This window comes from Xenia sp. Carnegie-2017, unplaced genomic scaffold, assembly GCF_021976095.1.
Source record: "Xenia sp. Carnegie-2017 unplaced genomic scaffold, XeniaSp_v1 HiC_scaffold_1, whole genome shotgun sequence".
In the NCBI taxonomy this organism is placed as follows: domain Eukaryota; kingdom Metazoa; phylum Cnidaria; class Anthozoa; order Malacalcyonacea; family Xeniidae; genus Xenia; species Xenia sp. Carnegie-2017.
Window position 1 is genome coordinate 3,117,086 of NW_025813402.1, and position 21,950 is coordinate 3,139,035.

The 21,950-nt window shown below is 32.0% G+C and overlaps 2 protein-coding genes across 4 annotated transcripts in view; one reads left to right on the plus strand and one right to left on the minus strand.

Annotated features, from left to right (window-relative positions):
• The first annotated feature begins 8,133 nt into the window (after window positions 1-8,133).
• LOC124437071 (SOSS complex subunit C-like) lies at window positions 8,134-9,702 on the plus strand. The gene is made up of 5 exons (XM_046987098.1): window positions 8,134-8,350; window positions 8,607-8,676; window positions 8,759-8,801; window positions 9,007-9,060; window positions 9,292-9,702. Exons 1-5 carry the CDS (start codon window positions 8,302-8,304, stop codon window positions 9,388-9,390), a joined length of 315 nt encoding a protein of 104 aa, XP_046843054.1. The 5' UTR covers window positions 8,134-8,301; the 3' UTR covers window positions 9,391-9,702.
• Window positions 9,703-12,390: 2,688 nt separating this feature from the next.
• LOC124436062 (titin-like) overlaps window positions 12,391-21,950 on the minus strand; it is a 96,224-nt gene continuing 86,664 nt past the window's right edge. For all 3 annotated transcript variants that reach the window (XM_046986000.1, XM_046986008.1, XM_046985992.1), the window contains 15 exons: window positions 20,405-20,626; window positions 19,869-19,967; window positions 19,147-19,434; window positions 18,519-18,588; window positions 17,779-17,987; window positions 17,438-17,704; window positions 16,576-16,967; window positions 16,148-16,298; window positions 15,739-15,875; window positions 15,340-15,610; window positions 14,600-14,934; window positions 14,288-14,413; window positions 13,844-13,995; window positions 13,173-13,308; window positions 12,391-12,865 (listed from right to left, as the gene is read on the minus strand). In XM_046986000.1, the coding sequence (XP_046841956.1) occupies window positions 12,791-12,865; window positions 13,173-13,308; window positions 13,844-13,995; window positions 14,288-14,413; window positions 14,600-14,934; window positions 15,340-15,610; window positions 15,739-15,875; window positions 16,148-16,298; window positions 16,576-16,967; window positions 17,438-17,704; window positions 17,779-17,987; window positions 18,519-18,588; window positions 19,147-19,434; window positions 19,869-19,967; window positions 20,405-20,626 (2,930 nt within the window). In that variant the 3' untranslated portion in view covers window positions 12,391-12,790. The remainder of the gene's footprint in view (window positions 12,866-13,172; window positions 13,309-13,843; window positions 13,996-14,287; window positions 14,414-14,599; window positions 14,935-15,339; window positions 15,611-15,738; window positions 15,876-16,147; window positions 16,299-16,575; window positions 16,968-17,437; window positions 17,705-17,778; window positions 17,988-18,518; window positions 18,589-19,146; window positions 19,435-19,868; window positions 19,968-20,404; window positions 20,627-21,950) is intronic.

A 21,950-nucleotide genomic window follows, 5' to 3' on the forward strand; every position in this document is an offset into this window, starting at 1 on the left:
TGAAAATCGTGAACTATAGTCTTTATATGAAAAATCGTGAAATATAGTCTTTGCATGAAAAATCGTGAATTATAGTCTTTGCATGAAAAATCGTGAATTATAGTCTTTTGCATAAAATGTGAATTATAGTCTTTACATGAAAAATCGTGAATTATAGTCTTTGCATGAAAAATCGTGAAATATAGTCTTTGAAAAAATCGTGAACTATAGTCTTTTGCATGAAAAATCGTGAAATATAGTCTTTGCATGAAATTCGTGAACTATAGTCTTTGCATGAAAATCGTGAACTATAGTCTTTTACATGAAAATTCGTGAATTATAGTCTTTGCATAAAAATCGTGAATTATAGTCTTTGCATGAAATATCGTGAATTATAGTCTTTGCATGAAAATCGTGAACTTTAGTCTTTTGCATGAAAAACGTGAATTATAGTCTTTACATGAAAATCGTGAATTATAGTCTTTACATGAAAAATCGTGAACTATAGTCTTTGCATGAAAATCGTGATTATAGTCTTTGCATGAAAATTCGTGAACTATAGTCTTTGCATGAAAAATCGTGAACTATAGTCTTTGCATGAAAATTGTGAACTATAGTCTTTTGCATGAAAATTCGTGAACTATAGTCTTTGTGTGAAAAATCGTGAATTATAGTCTTTTGTGAAAAATCGTGAACTATAGTCTTTGCATGAAAATCGTGAACTATAGTCTTTTATATGAAAAACGTGAAATATAGTCTTTGCATGAAAAATCGTGAATTATAGTCTTTGCATGAAAAATCGTGAACTATAGTCTTTGCATGAAATTTCGTGAATTATAGTCATTTACATAAAAAATCGTGAATTATAGTCTTTTGCATGAAATATCTTGAATTGTAGTCTTTTACATGAAATATCGTGAACTTTGGTCTTTTACATGAAAAACGTGAACTATAGTCTTTTACATGAAAATCGTGAATTATAGTCTTTTACATGAAAAATCGTGAACTATAGTCTTTTGCATGAAAAATCGTGATTAATAGTCTTTTGCAAGAAAATTGGTGAACTATAGTCTTTGCATGAAAATCGTGAACTATAGTCTTTGCATGAAAATTGTGAACTATAGTCTTTTGCAAGAAAATTCGTGAACTATAGTCTTTTGTGAAAAATCGTGAATTATAGTCTTTTGCATGAAAAACCGTGAACTATAGTCTTTGCATGAAAATCGTGAACTATAGTCTTTTATATGAAAACCGTGAAATATAGTCTTTGCATGAAAATCGTGAATTATAGTCTTTGCATGAAAATCGTGAATTATAGTCTTTTGCATGAAAAATCGAACTATAGTCTTTTGCATAAAAATGTGAATTATAGTCTTTGCATGAAAAATCGTGAATTATAGTCTTTTGCATGAAAAATCGTGAACTATAGTCTTTTGCATGAAAATTCGTGAACTATAGTCTTTTGCATGAAAATCGTGAACTATAGTCTTTGCATGAAAATTGTGAACTATAGTGTTTTGCATGAAAATTCGTGAACTATAGTCTTTTGAAAATCGTGAATTATAGTCTTTTGTGTGAAAAACGTGAACTATAGTCTTTGCATGAAAAACGTGAACTATAGTCTTTATATGAAAAATCGTGAAATATAGTCTTTTGCATGAAAAATCGTGAACTATAGTCTTTGCATGAAAAATCGTGAATTATAGTCTTTTGCATGAAAATTCGTGAAATATAGTCTTTTGCATGAAAACTCGTAAACTATGGTCTTTTGCATGAAAATTTATGAACTATAGTCTTTTGCATCAAAAATCGTGAACTATAGTCTTTTGCATGAAAAATCGTGAACTATAGTCTTTTGCATGAAAATTTGTGAACTATAGTCTTTTGCATGAAAAATCGTGAACTATAGTCTTTTGCATGAAAAATCGTGATTAATAGTCTTTTGCAAGAAAATTGGTGAACTATAGTCTTTTGTGTGAAAAACCGTGAACTATAGTCTTTTGCATGAAAAATCGTGATTAATAGTCTTTTGCATGAAAAATGTTGAATTTTAGCCTTTTACATGAAAAATCGTGAATTATAGTCTTTTACATGAAAAATCGTGAAATATAGTCTTTTGCTTGAAAAATCGTAAACTATGGTCTTTTGAATAAAAATTCGTGAATTATAGTCTTTTACATGAAAAATCGTGAACCATAGTCTTTTGCATGAAAAATCGTAAACTATGGTCTTTTGCATAAAAATTCGTGAGCTATAGTCTTTTGCATGAAAAATCGTGAACTATAGTCTTTTGCATCAAAAATCGTGAACTATAGTCTTTTGCATGAAAAATCGTGAACTATAGTCTTTGCATGAAAAATCGTGAATTATAGTCTTTGCATGAAAATTCGTGAAATATAGTCTTTGCATGAAAAATCGTAAACTATAGTCTTTTGCATGAAAATTCGTGAACTATAGTCTTTGCATGAAAATCGTGAACTATAGTCTTTGCATGAAAAATCGTGAACTATAGTCTTTCCATGAAAAATCGTGAAATATAGTCTTTTGCATGAAAATTTGTGAACTATAGTCTTTTGCATGAAAAATCGTGAACTATAGTCTTTTGCATGAAAAATCGTGAACTATAGTCTTTTTGTGAAAATTCGTGAACTATAGTCTTTGCATGAAAACGTGAACTATAGTCTTTGCATGAAAATTGTGAACTATAGTCTTTTGCATGAAGATTCGTGAACTATAGTCTTTTCCTTTAAAAATCGTGAGTTATAGTCTTTTGCATGAAAATCGTGAACTATAGTCTTTGCATGAAAAACGTGAACTATAGTCTTTTATATGAAAAATCGTGAAATATAGTCTTTGCATGAAAAATCGTGAACTATAGTCTTTGCATGAAAAATCGTGAATTATAGTCTATTGCATGAAAATCGTGAAATATAGTCTTTGCATGAAAAATCGTAAACTATAGTCTTTTGCATGAAAATTATGAACTATAGTCTTTTGCATGAAAATCGTGAACTATAGTCTTTGCATGAAAAATCGTGAACTATAGTCTTTGCATGAAAATTCGTGAACTATAGTCTTTGCATGAAAAACCGTGAACTATAGTCTTTGCATGAAAAATCGTGATTATAGTCTTTTGCATGAAAATTCGTGAACTATAGTCTTTGCATGAAAACGTGAACTATAGTCTTTGCATGAAAAATCGTGATTATAGTCTTTTGCATGAAAATTCGTGAATTATAGTCTTTGCATGAAAAATCGTGAATTATAGTCTTTTACATGAAAAATCGTGAAATATAGTCTTTTGCTTGAAAAATCGTAAACTATGGTCTTTTGCATAAAAATTCGTGAATTATAGTCTTTTACATGAAAAATCGTGAACTATAGTCTTTTGCATGAAAAATCGTAAACTATGGTCTTTTGCATAAAAATTCGTGAACTATAGTCTTTTGCATGAAAAATCGTGAACTATAGTCTTTTGCATGAAAAATCGTGAACTATAGTCTTTTGCATGAAAAATCGTGAACTATAGTCTTTGCATGAAAAATCGTGAACTATAGTCTTTGCATGAAAAATCGTGAATTATAGTCTTTGCATGAAAATTCGTGAACTATAGTCTTTTGCATGAAAAATCGTAAACTATGGTCTTTTGCATGAAAATTTATGAACTATAGTCTTTTGCATGAAAAATCGTGAACTATAGTCTTTTGTATTAAAATTCGTGAACTATAGTCTTTTGTATGAAAAATCGTAAACAATGGTCTTTTACATGAAAAATCGTAAATTATAGTCATTTACATGAAAAAATCGTGAATTATAGTCTTTTGCATGAAAAATCGTGAATTATAGTCTTTTACATGAAATATCGTGAACGTTAGTCTTTTACATGAAAAACCGTGAATTATAGTCTTTTGCATGAAAATTCTTTAATTATAGTCTTTTACATGAAAATCGTGATTTATAGTCTTTTACATGAAAAATCGTGAACTATAGCCTTTTGCATGAAAAATCGTAAACTATGGTCTTTAGTATAAAAATTCGAGAATTATAGTGTTTTCCATGAAAACTCGTGAACTTTAGGGTTTTGCATGAAAAATCGTATTCTATGGTCTTTTGCATGAAAATTCGTGAACTATAGTCTTTCGCATGAAAAATCGTGAATTATAGTCTATTGCACGAAAATTCTTGAAATATAGTCTTTTGCATGAAAAATCGTAAACTATGGTCTTTTGCATGAAAATTTATGAACTATAGTCTTTTGCATCAAAAATCGTGAACTATAGTCTTTTGTATGAAAAATCGTAAACTATGGTCTTTGCATGAAAAACCGTGAACTATAGTCTTTTGCATGAAAATTTGTGAACTATAGTCTTTTGCATGAAAAACCGTGAACTATAGTCTTTTGCATGAAAAATCGTGATTAATAGTCTTTTGCAAGAAAATTGGTGAACTATAGTCTTTTGTGTGAAAAACCGTGAACTATAGTCTTTTGTGTGAAAAACCGTGAACTATAGTCTTTTGCATGAAAAACCGTGAACTATAGTCTTTTATATGAAAAACCGTGAAATATAGTCTTTTGCATGAAAAACCGTGAACTATAGTCTTTCGCATGAAAAAATCGTGAATTGTAGTCTATTGCACGAAAATTCTTGAAATATAGTCTTTTGCATGAAAAATCGTAAACTATGGTCTTTTGCATGAAAATTTATGAACTATAGTCTTTTGCATCAAAAATCGTGAACTATAGTCTTTTGTATGAAAAATCGTAAACTATGGTCTTTTGCATGAAAATTTGTGAACTATAGTCTTTTGCATGAAAACCGTGAACTATAGTCTTTTGCATGAAAAATCGTGATTAATAGTCTTTTGCAAGAAAATTGGTGAACTATAGTCTTTTGTGTGAAAAACCGTGAACTATAGTCTTTTGCATGAAAAATCGTGATTAATAGTCTTTTGCATGAAAATTGGTGAACTATAGTGTTTTGCAAGAAAATTGGTGAACTATAGTATTTTGTGTGAAAAACCGTGAACTATAGTCTTTTACATGAAAAACCGTGAACTATAGTCTTTTATATGAAAAACCGTGAAATATAGTCTTTTGCATGAAAAACCGTGAATTATAGTCTTTTGCATGAAAAACCGTGAATGAAAAATCTTTTGCATGAAAAATCGGGATTTATAGTCTTTTGCAAGAAAATTGGAACTATAGTCTTTTGTGTGAAATACCGTGAACTATAGTCTTTTGTATGAAAAATCGTGAATTATAGTCTTTTGCATGAAAAACCGTGAACTATAGTCTTTTACATGAAAAACCGTGAACTATAGTCTTTATATGAAAACCGTGAAATATAGTCTTTTGCATGAAAAACCGTGAATTATAGTCTTTTGCATGAAAAACCGTGAATGAAAAATCTTTTGCATGAAAAATCGGGATTTATAGTCTTTGCATGAAAATTTGAACTATAGTCTTTGTGTGAAATACCGTGAACTATAGTCTTTGCATGAAAAATCGTGAATTATAGTCTTTTGCATGAAAAACCGTGAACTATAGTCTTTCGCATGAAAAAATCGTGAATTGTAGTCTATTGCACGAAAATTCTTGAAATATAGTCTTTGCATGAAAATCGTAAACTATAGTCTTTGCATGAAAATTATGAACTATAGTCTTTGCATGAAAATCGTGAACTATAGTCTTTTGTATGAAAAATCGTAAACTATGGTCTTTTGCATGAAAATTTGTGAACTATAGTCTTTTGCATGAAAAACCGTGAATTATAGTCTTTTGCATGAAAAATCGTGAACTATAGTCTTTCGAATGAAAATTTGTGAATTATAGTATTTTGCATGAAAATTCGTGAACTATAGTCTTTTGCATGAAAATTCGTGAACTATAGTATTTTGCATGAAAATTCGTGAACTATAGTATTTTGCATGAAAATTCTTGAAATATAGTCTTTTGCATGTTAAATCGTAAACTCTTTGGCATGAAAATTTGTAAAAATGCGTGAACTATAATCTTTGGCATGAAAATGTGTGAAAATGCATGACCTATAGTCTTTGGCATGAAAATGTGTCAAAATGCATGAACTATAGTCTTTGGCATGAAAATGTGTCAAAATGCATGAACTATAGTCGTTGGCATGAAAATGTGTCAAAATGCATGAACTATAGTCTTTGGCATGAAAATGCGTCAAAATGAATGAACTATAGTCTTTGGCATGAAAATGTGTAAAAATGCATGACTATAGTCTTTGGCATGAAAATGTGTGAAAATGCATGAACTATAGTGTTTGGCATGAAATGTGAAAAATGTGAAAATGCATGAACTATAGTCTTTGGCATGAAATGTGTCAAAATGCATGAACTATAGTCTTTGGCATGAAAATGGGTCAAAATGCATGAACTATAGTCGTTGGCATGAAAATGTGTCAAAATGCATGAACTATAGTCTTTGGCATGAAAATGTGTGAAAATTTATGAACTATAGTCTTTGGCATGAAAATGTGTGAAAATGCATGAACTATAGTCTTTCATGAAAATGTGTCAAAATGAATGAACTATAGTCTTTGGCATTAAAATAACTGAAAATGTATAAACAATAGTCTTTGGAATCAAAATGTTTGAAAATATATGAATTTTACTCTTTTTTATGAAAATGTGTGAAAGTGCATGAACTATAGTCTTTAGCATGAAAATGTGTGAAAATGATTACTTTCTTTTGAATTATGTGCAGTAGTGTGAAACTGTTCCAGTTGAGAGCTTACAATTGAAAAGTAAGTGATCGGAAAAGGTCGATCACGCGACAATTTGCACTGAATGGAAATCAGCCTTAACACTAGCTAATAGGTTAGCACCAGTGCAATACTAACACCATAAGCACCAAAAAAGATTACTAAAATTTTTCCTGAGAAAACATAGTTGTCACTAAAACTAATACTAGTATTAAGACTAGCACAAAGATGAACACTAGTTAGCATTAAGATTTACCTAGCAATAGGACAATCATATAGACTAACACGAGCACTAAAACTAACACCATCGCTGAGACAAACACCTAAACTAAGAGAAACACCTTCACTAAGACTACACCAAGAGTAAGACTTACACCAGCATTTACACAAACAATAAGTCTAATATGACTATCATATTATTGGACAGTGGACATTATGTGAGCTATGCTGTCTGATGATATGTGATGCATATTTTGCATTGCTCATGCTAAAATATCAAAATTTGCAGTTCCCACTGGAATACTTAATACAAGCTTTGATAGTAAAAATAAACTAAACCTACCAAACTGCACCTTATGAAATATTATAAATAATTGCATGTATTTAAAAATTTCAACGCCAACAGCATGCTTCATTATGAAAAGTGCACTTAATAACCTAACAATCTTAGCATTCATTTTCATTACCATACAGTTAGTATTAGTTTAGTTTAGACTCAACTCTACTTCAAAATTCCTACAAAACTATTCTTGATCATATTAACCTTTTTGCCCAATAAGTCATAACCTAGTCTCCTGCTCCTAACCATGAATGATATACTACCCCCAAACAGGATGTCGGAACCGAGGGAGCTAAAGGGGCTCAGGGGGATATATCCCACTTGTTTTGCAACAACAAAACAAAAAAGATATTTAGACTGGGCTGTAGTTATTGTTTAGAAGTGTTTTTTAAGACATAGTAGAATTGAAGACTTAACGCCCCCACTTAATACGTTGCTCCGCCATTCCTGCCATAAATCCTATTCCTAACATTGACCAATTTTTAACCAAGCTTGATTTAATGAATCTTGTCTTCTCTGTTTCTTCAGCATTTTTCTTAAACTAAGAACTTGATTGATCTTGAGCTTGAAATCATGAAACAACGGCATGACAAACAAGCTTGAACTTTTTATGTACTTTTATTTCAATTAAGCAATAAGAATATCAATTATAGTTATCCAAGATATCTGAAGCAAAAACGATCAACACATTACACATCTGATTTTTACCTCATAAAATAAAACAACAGACACAGTATAATTTTGATTTAAAACAATTATTAAGATGAAGCAAGAGGAATCAATAAATAAAAGTACATAATAAAACCTCTAATTTGACAAGTTGAGCCAAAATACATGAACTTCCTATGGCCAACATCCGCCACATTGAATACTCAAATACGCTAACTAATTTATGTATATTTACTTCAGACAGAAAAAAAGTCTAAATACTTTTATGGCTATTGCTGGGCGAAATATATCAATTGTTTGAAAAAATAGTTATTCTAAATACATGATTTCAGGTCTGTGACTAAAACAACAAGTTTTTCTTCGTTTATGTGGATATCAACGTCAATCATAGAAAAAGACATGGCGAGTCAAGGCGGTATGTGTACGTTTTCTTTTATTGTATTTAAGAAAAAGTTGTGTAAGTTTAAGTCATTAAAATATAGGCCTGTCATTTTCTGTGACCCCACTAATAAGATAGCTCTCTCTTTTTACTCAAGCTCATAGATAAATATTATTTTGCAAATATTTTGGTACGATGAATACTGGTATAAACCATAGTCAAGGAATTTAATTGCATAGAAGGCATTTTTTTTCACAATCTGTATAATTCAAATCAATTTGATAATTTTTAGAGTTACAAAACAGGAACAAAATTCTACAAGAAATTTTTGAAAAGAAAAAGCAGTTAGGACAGCAAACAAAGTAAATGTTTAAGTGGCAGCATGTCTGTAATTACTTCTCTTTCAGTTGTGTGCATGTATTAAAGGTTTTCATTTCTTTGCAGCACAACCACTACACCATTTTTACCAAATAATTCACCAAAGGAGGTAGTTATGCTATTTTGATGTGTAGGTTTTGTGAAATGGAATTATGAAGTATTTCTGTGTAATTTTGATGCCTTAAATCTTTCATTGTATTTAATTTCAAGAACACACTTGACCAATAACATTGATATATTTATTCAATGGCATGATGTTATTCTCACCAAATACTTGTATTTTTCATGATTATATTGAACATTATTTATTTTAGCCCACCAGACATGCTAGCGATGCCCACATTCAGGCTCAAAGACAAGCTCTTGAGGTATACATGGAGTATATATTGATTTTCATTGTGCCAAATTTGCTTTTAACTTAAAATTACTTGTCAATATTAAGACGTTCTTTTATGCAATCATTTCAAACTCATTCAAGCCAGTATTTATGTATCTACTAATGTTGCTCAATTCGCATGACTGTTACAGAACTGTATGATTTATATACAATGGTTTGTACTAAAAATTTTAATGTTTTAATTTTTTTTGATATTTTTTAGCATGCAAACTCAATTTCATGGGGTTACTTTATCATGCAAGACTCTATTCACGGAAATTTAATATTGCCTGTTATACCAAGATTTGAGAGAGACTCGTGATTACATATTATATTAAAGGATGAATGTTTCATAAAATATAATGTGCAGATAGACTTAAGCTTACAAACATGATAGTTCATGTATATAACAAGTTAATGACATCAATAATAGCTGTAAAGAATTATTTGTCATCTTTTTCTTTTAATGTAAATATGTTGTAAATGTTTCTTTGGCTTGAAATTAGATTTATACATGTTGACAAGTAAGACCAAAACAATATTGAGCATACATTGAACATTCATTTATGAACATTATCAATACATAATAATCCTTCCTTATATAATGATGTACTCAATAAAACATTAACAACAATTTTTGAAGAGACCATTGATATGAAATGATGACTTTAGTGAAATGACAACTTTTTGAAATGATAACAATGAAATCTCAAATGAAGTGATAATTTTAATGAAATGACTCGAATGAAACGTTGATTCCTATGAAATGATGACGCTTTGGTAGAATACTTTGTTGTCTCGTCTTCATAAAATGACGGTAGATGACACATGTGACGGCATTTATATAGACTGAGTTGACGACATCTTTATTAACAATATCTGTTTTGGTAATACCTCCAATGACAACTCCATTTTTACTTGACGGTAGATAACAATAGATGATTTTAGATGATGGTAGGTGACAGTAGACGATAGGTGACATAAGATGAAGGTCGTCGGTAGAAGAAGACGATAAGTGACGGTACACAATAGAGTTGCAGGTTAATGACATTAGATGACGAAGGTTATAGTAACGACAGGTTACAGTAGGTGACAGTGGATGACGACAGGTTACAGTAGGTGACAGTGGATGACGATTGGTTGCAGTAGATGACAATGGATGACGACAGGTTACAGTAGATGACAGTGGATGACGATAGGTCACAGTGGGTGACAGTGGATGGCGATTGGTTACAGTAGATGACAGTGGAGGACGAAGGGTTACAGTAGATAACAGTGGATGACGATAGGTTGCAGTAGATGACAGTGGATGACGACAGGTTACAGTAGATGACAGTGGATGACGACAGGTTACAGTAGATGACAGTGGATGACGATAGGTCACAGTGGGTGACAGTGGATGGCGATTGGTTACAGTAGATGACAGTGGAGGACGAAGGGTTACAGTAGATAACAGTGGATGACGATAGGTTGCAGTGGGTGATAGTGGATGACGATAGGTTACAGTAAATAACAGTGGATGACGATAGGTAACAGTGGATGACGATAGGTCACAGTTGGTGACAGTGGATAACGATAGGTGACAGTAAATAACAGTGGATGACGATAGGTGACAGTAGATGACAGTGGATGACGATAGGTTACAGTTGGTGACAGTGGATGACGATAGGTTACAGTTGGTGACAGTGGATGACGATAGGTTACAGTGGATGACCGTAGGTGACAGTGGATGACAGTATGATACATTAGATGAAAATAAGTCACAAACAATAGGTGAAAGTGAGTGACTGTAGATTAAAAAGGATGACCATGGGTCGATGACGATGTAACAAATACATGTCCCAAAATTTTTGTATGTAGAACATGGAATTGTGACCAATGTCAAAGTTGTTCGTCTTTTTACCGCCATTTAATGATGTTTACCCATATTTCATGGTATCAAATTGAAATTCATTGACACTGTTTTTCACGTCTTCGAGTTAAAGATGTTCAATCAAATAGATGGTTTTTTTTTCATAATGGATAGTTCACTACAAATGCTAATGTTGGGTAAAACTTAGCAACTTGTAGTCAGGCAAGAAAGTCATAACATTTTTTAAAGAGAATCAAATTTTTTTGGAAAACAATACTACTTACAAAATATTTTGACAAAATGTTAGGTAAGAACAGATTTATCAGTGATAACATACAAATTGTGTACTATTAAGGGTCCGCAACGTTCGTTGGCAAAGTCCTCCAAAAAAAATCTTGAGAGTTGAAACCCAAGAAGGCACTAATAAATAGAGTTGTTTTGAACTCTTTCTTTTCACGGAAATGTTATCTGGTAAAGATTATTAATAACTCCAAATTCACAAATCATTAACCATTAAAACATTCATTTCTCATCAAGTGAAACCATATTTTAATTAATAGATGAAGTGTCATCGTAATTCAATTTACAAGCGCAAGCTTTTATTCAAAGTAAATACCATAGACAGTGGCGATGGCAAACAAGGAAATATTTTGGTATTCAACCGAGATGTAAGTATCCAATTTATCGTCCCATAAGCATCGACTACCGACCTTTATTTGTTGGTTCCCTCTTTGTCCGATATAAACTATACAGACAATTTTATATCGATCGAAATGTAGTTGCTTTACTTCTGTCTTTATAATATCTGAAATATAGCTAGTCAATTCACGACAACTTTCTGCATCGTAACACTTATTCGTCAATTCTTCATTCAGTATCTTCTGGACGATTTCTTTAATCTTATTGTGCGGAAATACAGCGTTTGGAATCATTTTATACGTGTTTTCATAAACTTTCATTTTACTGTTCTCGCTTCCTCGATTTGATTGTGTTTTCTGCAAGAACGGTGCTACAAAAGCCGGTTCTCGTGCGTTCATCGTATTTGATGCGCTGTACCTGCTAGATTCACCAAGAGTTACACTTGATTTTCAGCGAAAACTTGTCGAGGCCCTTTCCTTGACTGTTCAATGTGTCGTTTGCATCAGAATAATTACCAGAAACGTGCGACAGCCTTCGTTAAGACGATTATGATGTGGAAATATTAAAAAGGTTTGCGTCAATTTTGACCTTTCCAGTCTGTGTGTGTTTATGGTGTTTGTTGCTATAGAAATGTTCGTGTGGTGTCATGTTATCTTTAACTTAATGAGCAAGCAGTCGATGTCAATTCACTCAGAATTAATATTTTTCGTTTTTTTTGTTTCACTTTATCAAAGGATCGTCGTATTTCTCTAGCAGAGATAAAAACACCACCTAACCGAACGAAAAGTGCAATGATATGGTAATATTTTATAGATGAAAATCTATAAAATGTTATTTTATAAAGAATATGTATTCTTTGAACAATATTATAAATGGATTTAAAAAATGTATAGGTACATCATCCCAATGTATTATACTAAAGTACAAAAGTTTGTAATGACGATTGATGAATGTACATCAAAACTAGCAAAAAGCGTTAATGGTGTGGTTGTACGATCATAAGGTTTTACAGAATAATTAACTATAGTATAAAATGCAATTATTTACAAAGCTTTGTTTCTTTATGAAAGTAATATATAAGCTTAAAAGATTGCAATTCATACATGGAAGAATGATTTTATCTACTTATAAAACTAAAAACAAAATTTATAAAATACAGCATACGTGTTAGTAACTATAACACAAATGTGCACTGAGTTTAAATATCATTATAAATATCGTTACTAAAACATTAAGTGAAGTTTGCATAGAGATCAAAGGAATCCAAATATTCAATAAGGACATTATAACAAAACTCGTACTGATCCTAAAGAAAAAAAATACATAAAACCTTTAAGTAATCAAAACATGAATTTCAATATTCGCCGTTTGTAAGAACTATATGTATGTTTAAAAAAGTTAAAAAGTAGCTAACTCTTTTTTAAAGTATTCGTTCATTTCACAAATTAAGTGTATGACATCACTACTAAAGATAATTTTGTCATTTAAGTTCAATTTTTCATTGAGAATCAGATATTCGCCCTCATCAACCATCACCTCAATGAAATCTCAAGCTCCTACCTACTCCTATTTGTTAAAAAGCCACACATCATAGCAACATTATTTCATTTTACCTTAGTCTGCACCATAGCAGTTCTTTTCTGACGTAACATTTTTACGGTTTGAAACACATCAATAACGTGTTCAGTTTTCAAACGTTCAATAAGATTCGATAAAGCACAAAATACTCCAGTACGTCCAACACCCGCGCTATTGAAACATAAAATACGTTTTTAAAAAGTAGATCAAGAGTACAAAAGAAAAGGATAAAAGAAGAAATAATAGAAAATATGACACAGTGTGAATATATACTACACATTCTACACATGCTGCTATATCTTTGTATCTAATGTAATAATTCTTATGTAGTTTTAGATTGTTGCTTAATCATGTTCTTTTATTATTCTTATCATATTTTTTATATATTACTTTTATACGTTAAATCATATACGCACGTTCATCGTGGAAATTTGCTTTTGTTGTGAATGTGAGCGTGGATAAACAAGTATGTATTGATTGATCAATTGATGAGTGGCTAGGACAAACAGGGATAAACAAGTATGTATTGATTGATCAATTGATGAGTGGCTAGGACAAACAGGGATAAACAAGTATGTATTGATTGATCAATTGATGAGTGGCTAGGACAAACAGGGATAAACAAGTATGTATTGATTGATCAATTGATGAGTGGCTAGGACAAACAGGGATACACAAAAATACTTTATAAACTGTAAAAAAATACCTGCAATGAACAGTGATAATCTTATTTCCAGATTGTAATTGCCATCTTTGTACTTGACCAATGAGATCCATCATACCTGCACCAGACGAAGGAGAGCCAACATCAGGCCAAGATGTGTAATGGAATTGACGAATCACGTGAGAAGCTTTCTCCTGTTGAAATCATTATTAATTTTTGTTTTACAGTAAAAACGTAAATATAACGCTTACGCAATAATTTACAGCCCTGCTTATAAACGTTCTCTCTTGTCTTGCTATTATAATTGCTAGAACCATTACTAACATCGATTTCTTATACAATGCATCTCAAATTGGCAAAAAATTGCATAGTCATGTCAATACAAGAACTGAGTTAACATTTTGCAGAAATCTGCATTCCAATCATCAAATGAACGGAAATTTCAAAACAAACAAATGCCGATCATGAATAAAATATTAAATTTACCTTGGTATTCGTTAATTTGAGTTCTCGTAAAATATATTCATCAAAGGTTTGCTCGCTCATGAGTTCAACCATAAGGTCACCAATTACTGCAGGAGCTTTATTTGGCCAGTATCTATGAACTTTTACCTAAAGAGAAAGAAAATCAAGAGATAATGCCATTTGCTGACTCCAACAACAAAAAATAATTTTTCTTGTGCTTTAACGTTTCATTGGCATAAATCAACATAAATAACTAATTAATTTCCACAATTATATTTTGAAAGTACATTTCAAAATGAACCATGATAAAATATTCAATCTAGTCTAACTTACTCTTCCACTTTCCATTTCATTGGAAAGCATAACAATTGTAAGAGAGTTTTCTTGCCAAATCATTCTCCAGAAGTCGGGGATTGTGTCAGGTATTGGTGCTTGCGTTGCAATAAAGGCCTTCTTTTTCATATAACCATCAATAAAGTTAGCATTGATGTAATCAGAGCCTTCGATCCCTGGGATTTGCGTCAATTTTACGCGAGAATCATCAAAAGGTAAAACATTTGCGTATCGATTTTTCTGTTTATTGCAGTTCAAATTGGCTGTTTTAAATTGAGCAGGAGGGCTGACACTTCTACCAAGACGTTGAAATTCTTCCTCGACTCGAACAACACCTAAACAATAATGAAAAGTTTCAAAATGGTAAATGATATGTTTCAAACTTACAGTGTAATATGTACGAACAAATAATTATTTGTGCGTTCATTGCTTTGTCCGAAGTGTATGGCTAAAATAGCATGTATGGTCACTGGATATCCATACATCATTTCATAAATGGTTTCGTGATAAACAAAAAAATTGACATGAATGTTAAAAAATTGTGGTTGACACAATTCACTCATGGGTAAATACGACAATAACATAGTTCAATTTAAATCGCATTTACCATATCAACTCATAATTATTCTTGGATACACAAACAAACATCCGCTTTAAGTCTTATTTAGCAATGACAATTTACGACAATTTATGACAATGTAGGAGATGAAGGCTTCATTAATTCATTCATTTCTACATACCCGTTTCAGGATTCACACTCATGATCTCTTTAAGAGTTTCAGGAAAATCTTCTACTGGTATTTCTGTCTCTCCATTGTTGATTGCTTCAAGTAACACATTATGAATGAAGATATATTGATCTTCAACTTGAACCATCAACAAACGTTGATTGCGTAGTGTTTGAACGTTACCATATACGTCTACTGTCTTTCGTTTTGCAATCCGTCTCAGTTGTGTATCAATGACAACGTAAGTTCCTGTTCTGCCAACACCAGCACTACAGTGTACAACCTAAATAAAAAACGTTTAACACACCACCTTGATTTTAAAAAAAGCACATGCAGTAACTATTTTATGGCTCATTGCGTTGTTTTACTTTATATTATAAGAGAAGAACAAAAGGATAGTGAATTTCATACCATTGGTCCAGCATTTGGCGGATTTGCAGCAGATGACTTGCGCACGAAATTTAAAAGGGAACTAGGACTGCTCGGTACACCATGGTCAGGCCACGCAGTGTAATGGAATTGCTTTATTGAACGCTCTTGAAGTTTATCTAATGAAAAAGATGGATATGGCTATAACATTACTAGTACTGAAAAGGTAATGTAGAATATAAGACAGTGTCCTGTCCCATTCTTCTCGATAATTGCCAACCTCTACTAATGCAATACATACTAGGTGAAAATCTAGGTGACTTTCGTGTAGTTGATACTAGGTGACTTTCGTGTAATACATACTAGGTGACTTTCGTGTAGTTGAAAACAAACATAGTCGTGTAACAGAGCTTCCAAAGATACAAACAAAAACAACTGAGTATATTTATACCTGCCCCAACAACTTTAAATGTTCTGATGGTATAATCTGTAAGTTCAAATTCCTCCAACAACGTAACAACAAATTCACCATATTCAGCGCTTCCTTTTGATGGCCAATATTGATGACATTTTACTTTTCGACCCTCTTCCAGTCCTGTAACCTGATTCCATAAAACAATTTGTAAATGCTACGAGACTATGCGGTTTGTATTATTGGATGGATAAAATATATGAGATAATTCAAAAACAAAACGAGTAAAACAAATTTTAAGATTAATGAAGAATAATTTATCCAAGGCAATCTTTGCGTTTTATTTTTTCGACCACTTTACTATAAGACAATTTTCCCATGTTACAGGTGATTTTCCCATGTGAGATTCCATGTGACATGTGAACACATATTATGTGACACATGAGCACATCAAATGTAATACATACCATAACAATTATACTGCTTAAATTTTCCCAAACCATTCGCCAGAATTGTTCACACGTCGTTTCCAATGGTCCTTGAGTTGCTATGTATGCCTTCTCTTTTTCACATCCATCCAGGTAACTGGCGTTTATATAATCATTGCCACTTGGATCAGTTTTAAGAAACACTCGATTTTCATCGTAACATAAGATATTGTTATATCGATTGCTTTCTCTGTTAGCTTCTAGTTCAGCAGCATTCATGGAAAGAGTTGCATTCTTTCGAGGGATTTGAGAGTACTCCAAGGAGTATAAACAATTTGAGTCCGCTGCTAATCTACGACAATGTTCACTGAAGTCTGTAACAGCAAATACCTCACCTGGTACATAGCCTCGATTGTCCAATTCAATGTCATCTAAAAACAAGAATGTGGGTAACAATTTACTAGGCAATATCATATCATCTTTCAGCTGAAAACTTCATGAGAAAGCATCTTAAAAATTTCATAGGGAGCACTTCATCAGAGCACAATTGCGTGAAAGTCCCCCCCCCCTCCATTAAGCCGATAAAAAGACGAAATTCTTTACTGCATAGAAATATTTAGTAAGCAACACAGCTCAAGAGTGAAAATATGTTGCTTTAACTCGACGTTTAGATGTTGCTGTGTATACGTATGAAGTTGGGATTTTTCCCTAACACAATGTTGATTATTTAGCTTCTACAAACTCCAAACTTTAACACAGCTGCTGAAAATTAGGGCACAAAGACGACTAAACTGCAATACAAGCTGATGGTCACAGCAGTTTTCCTTTAAAAAATCAGTTTTTCCCAGCAATTTTTTTAAATAACGTGCCCCACACATGATTATCGTTTAGAATTAAATACCTTTAAACTGTTTTCTGTTGTTACCACCTCGTCTTCTGATGTAAAACACGGCAATTACGATCAAAATAACCAAAATGACTGCTGCAACAACAACACCAACTATGACACCAACATAAGAGTCGTCGTCATCATCAATTTTTTTTATCGTTTCTATTGTGTCAGTCCAAGCTCTCGTTTTAATAACAGTTCTTTTATCATCCAAACCACGTTGTAGTAAACGATAAAGACGACCTTCAGTTAACGCACCGTTAACAATGTTTATAGAAGCTGAAAGAGTCAGTTTTGACATTTTTTTATAAACAATTTGATCCCAATTAATAAAAAATAAGTAATTTTAATACCCGCTCGTTTTTTTCTTCGTTTTGCATTCGTGAAAGAGTTTCCTTGACCAACAACAAAGTCTTTATATTTATTAAATTCCGATGATGGGAACTCTGCAGTTATGTAAGGTTCACCAGCTGTTCGGTTAAAATAATACCTTGTCACGATTATATCTGTATCAGGAAGTCTGAGGTTTTCAATCACTTCCAAAACGATGATTTGGTAGATTCTACATGATAAAATTTTCGACAATAGCTATAGATAGACTTCAACGAACTGCTACTGCATTTAATATTTACGAAAAAAACAACAAATGTTCTATATGGAAGAACGTTTTCTGTAAAACAACATGCTTAGCAATGAAGTAAACACAAGCAATTGAATCAATATCGCCATGTTTCTCAATTTATAGCTATACCGTATAAAGTATTAAGTTTAGAAAAGATATATCACTAGAGTATATTTATTATTTAGAGTATTAACTATTAAAAATAAGCGGCTGCACACGATCACGTATCACAGTTAGCAGTTTACTCTGTATTCTTACAGATTTATCTGCTTTGTTTCCGCGCTAATGTACATTCACTAGTACGCTAAATCTACTCGGTCGTTTCCAAAAATTTCCTGCAATTTAAAAAATAATCCATGTGCGTAATCTTGAGTTAAATTTCCTGAAAACAGCGCTGCTGGACATTTTCCAGCCTTTCTGGTAAAACTTAAATCATGCAAATCTTAAAAAACTAAACAATAATTCCCTTACGAGACATTTTCATCTTGATATTCTTCCAAGGTAAACGGAATCGTAGTTGATGTTATGTCCGGAGGAATAGCTGCAAAATAAACAAAGTTGGTGTCACATAGATTGAAATTACTATAGGAAAAATCATCCTTGGTCAAATCACCTTGTAACTCAACAGGATGATATTGCAAAATGTTTTACGTCAAGTGATCAAAAAGACTATCTTCAAAAATATAAAATTTTGATTTTTTTCAAAGAATTTTTAACAACTAGCTTAATAAGTAAAAGCAAACGCAAAGATTTGCTCATTAACACGTAATATATACCACAAAAGAAATAAAGTTTCAAAATAAAATCAAAAAAGGCGATTTTTATAACTTTTTCGTAAATTAAACAAAAGAAAAGTTTTGCAGTTATAGAGAACATCTTTGTTAATGTCGACAATTTAACAAAAGAAAACTTGCACGCTTAAATATCTTGAATTTTTGAGCCAACATTACCTCGGATATTTATAGCTGTTTTATATCAATTTTTGTTTCCATAGACACGACTTTAATAAACAAAACTAATTCGTAGTCAAATGATCAATTGATTAGCTTTAATGAAGTATTTAGCGAATGTTGATTGATCAAAAAACCTGCAGACTTACTCAAATTTGTCATAAACTCCATTTGATTACTTTTTGCACCATCACCAACTCTGTTTCTCGCCAAAACAGTTACAGTATAACTTGAATTCGGATTCAAACCATTCAGGTTTACCTGCAGCACGTCCGATTCAACAGTTAGTCTGTTATTATCACCCAATAATTGATACGTTACAACATACTGGATACTGGCAGCTTGCCAGCTCAGGTTATTCAATGGTTCCCATGTTACTCTAGCGCTGTATGGCCCCAAATGATAAGCACTAGTTAATTCAGGAGGTGCGTTGGGAACTGCAATAAATAAAACGCACGCTATGAAATAATGAATACAATTTATCCAAAAGTAATTAATCTGAAAAGTTATGTAGTTGTGTTGACTTGTATTTGAAGTCTGTTCAACGTTGCCAAATATCAGAAAATAACAATTAAAAATAAACAAGCAAATTTGAATCGTGTTCCTTTATAGAAAAATATCCCATAAAGAGACAATGCATCATGGATTAATATAAAAGGACAATCAACCAGGTGATATGATTTCTATTTCGGCAATTTTTTGCTTAATTTAGTAATATTTGGGAAGTTGGTTTTGTCATAACTTCTAAATAAATATCGTCACACTGGAAAAGTTCAGGTTACAACCAAACGATGATAGAGGAAATAAAAGATAATATTTTGATTTATGAATAATTCATAACATTTGTTTTAGTTGCATAAATTAGCCTTACCATCTTCACTTGTGTTACAAGATATATTTTGTTCTCTACCAAAACCTAAACTTTCGAGCGTCTGAGCAGCAACACTTACGCGATAAACTGTAAATGGTTCTAAACAAAAAAGACTAAAATACAGTCCACCGTCCTGAACATATTGACTACAATTTTACGTATACGGGATTAAACTTTGCATGGCTTCATCTTCAATAATGTGATTCGTTCTTCTTAACACTGTCTGCTGAAATGCAGTTGTAGCACAAAAACGTTTCGAAATGTGTTGATTCTCAATACTTGAAGAGACACTAGTGTTTTATCATTACAATTAAAATGCGGGTTTTAAATTCACTTAATTTAAGAAAAAAATGTAGGGCACAAAGTGCTGCAACTATGTGGAAAGTATTACAAAACAGACTATCTCAATAACACATTTCTAGCAAATCTTGATATGGACCCATGTATAAGTATTTCTCAACTGAACCTGTTCATTATATCTTGAAAATGTTTAATTTAATGTAATAAATGTTTACAATTCAACTTAATAACCTTACCCAAACTATTGTTACCAATATCTGCTTCAATTGTGTTTGGTGTTGTATAAGACTTATTTTCACCAAATGCAATCGACTCGTAAGCATTTCTGTTTCTTAATTTCATCCAAGTAAGTTTATACAGACGAACTTTTCCATTTGGATCCAAAGGTTCTTTCCAACTGACATTTAATGACTTCTTTGCCGACGTCCCACATGCAACGTTGCTTGGAATACCAGGAACTAAAAATATATGATAAATTTTACCGTTTTACACACTTATATTTTGATTCAACAAAGTCAGTACTAGTAGCACTGAGTAACAGCTTAGAAGTTTAAATTAAATGTAGGTATGATCATTCTTTCGTATAGCTTAGAAGTTTGTTAACGGAAAATTATACAATTGCAAAGCAGCTGTACAGATAAAAAAATTAAAAAAAATCTTTGTTTGCATTTTGATATTGAAATAAAAGCATACATGGAAATAGTAGTAGTGAAACACGTGAAACTTTGATGCAACATTTGCAATGTCATTATGACTGAGTAAAAATTCAAAGAACTTAAGACACCTGGACACACAATCATCAATAGAGATCCACCTGAAAGTTGTCACATGCCTTGTCAACCGTTTATAAAAACGTCTACAACAACAACGCAATTTCGCACAATGTTGACAAGCGAGTACAAAGCTGAATCATTTGTTTAAGATATCAATAAAAGAATGCCTATATAGATAATAGATGGTACGACAAAACAACTTCAGGTGTGGAGCACATAGTGCAAACAAGATGTGCTCCAAATCTTCTATTTATTATGTCGATATATAAAATAAACACAATAAAACACGTTCGCTGATTCGTCTAGAGCTGTGTTTGCATTAGCCTGTGCAAACACATCTGAGCAATAAATCTCAGAGCACTGCAAACACATCTGAGTCACCTGCATCTGAGACGACCAAAGTCAAATCATATCATTTAAGTTCAAACACCGCACTGCATAAAACATTCAAAGTGAATATGCAAGTCGATCATGAATACATTTTAGATAAAAAATTAAAACATTTACTCCGAGACGTTTGTGAGAACTCTCGAGCATGTGAACTCTCAACTTTCGGTCTCGGGCTTGCACTGATCTGCTCTCGGTTTGCATAAGCCTGTGCAAACACAGTAAATATCTTTTATTTCTTAAATACAGCATTTATAGAGACTGCTTCAAGAAGACAAAGATGCATTATCAAATACATTTGAGCTGAATGAAGGACAGTGATAAAGTTTCTTTAACCAAAATATTGCTTTCAGTCTGAACTTAAGTTCTATATCTCCATTATTACAATATTATCAAAGGCATAAAACTTGCTAACTCTAGACACATTTCTCACATTGAAAAATAAAACGTACGTGGATAATATTAATTAAGGAAGAGGAAGATGTCAAAGAGTTTGGGAAGTGTAAACGAAAAGAAACTCAGTAAGTATAAAGACACTCATCACAAATAAACAGTTCTTATATGTTAAATTTATTGATGTTCCTCAAAAGCATCTCGCCCCAGTTCCTCATATAAACGTTGC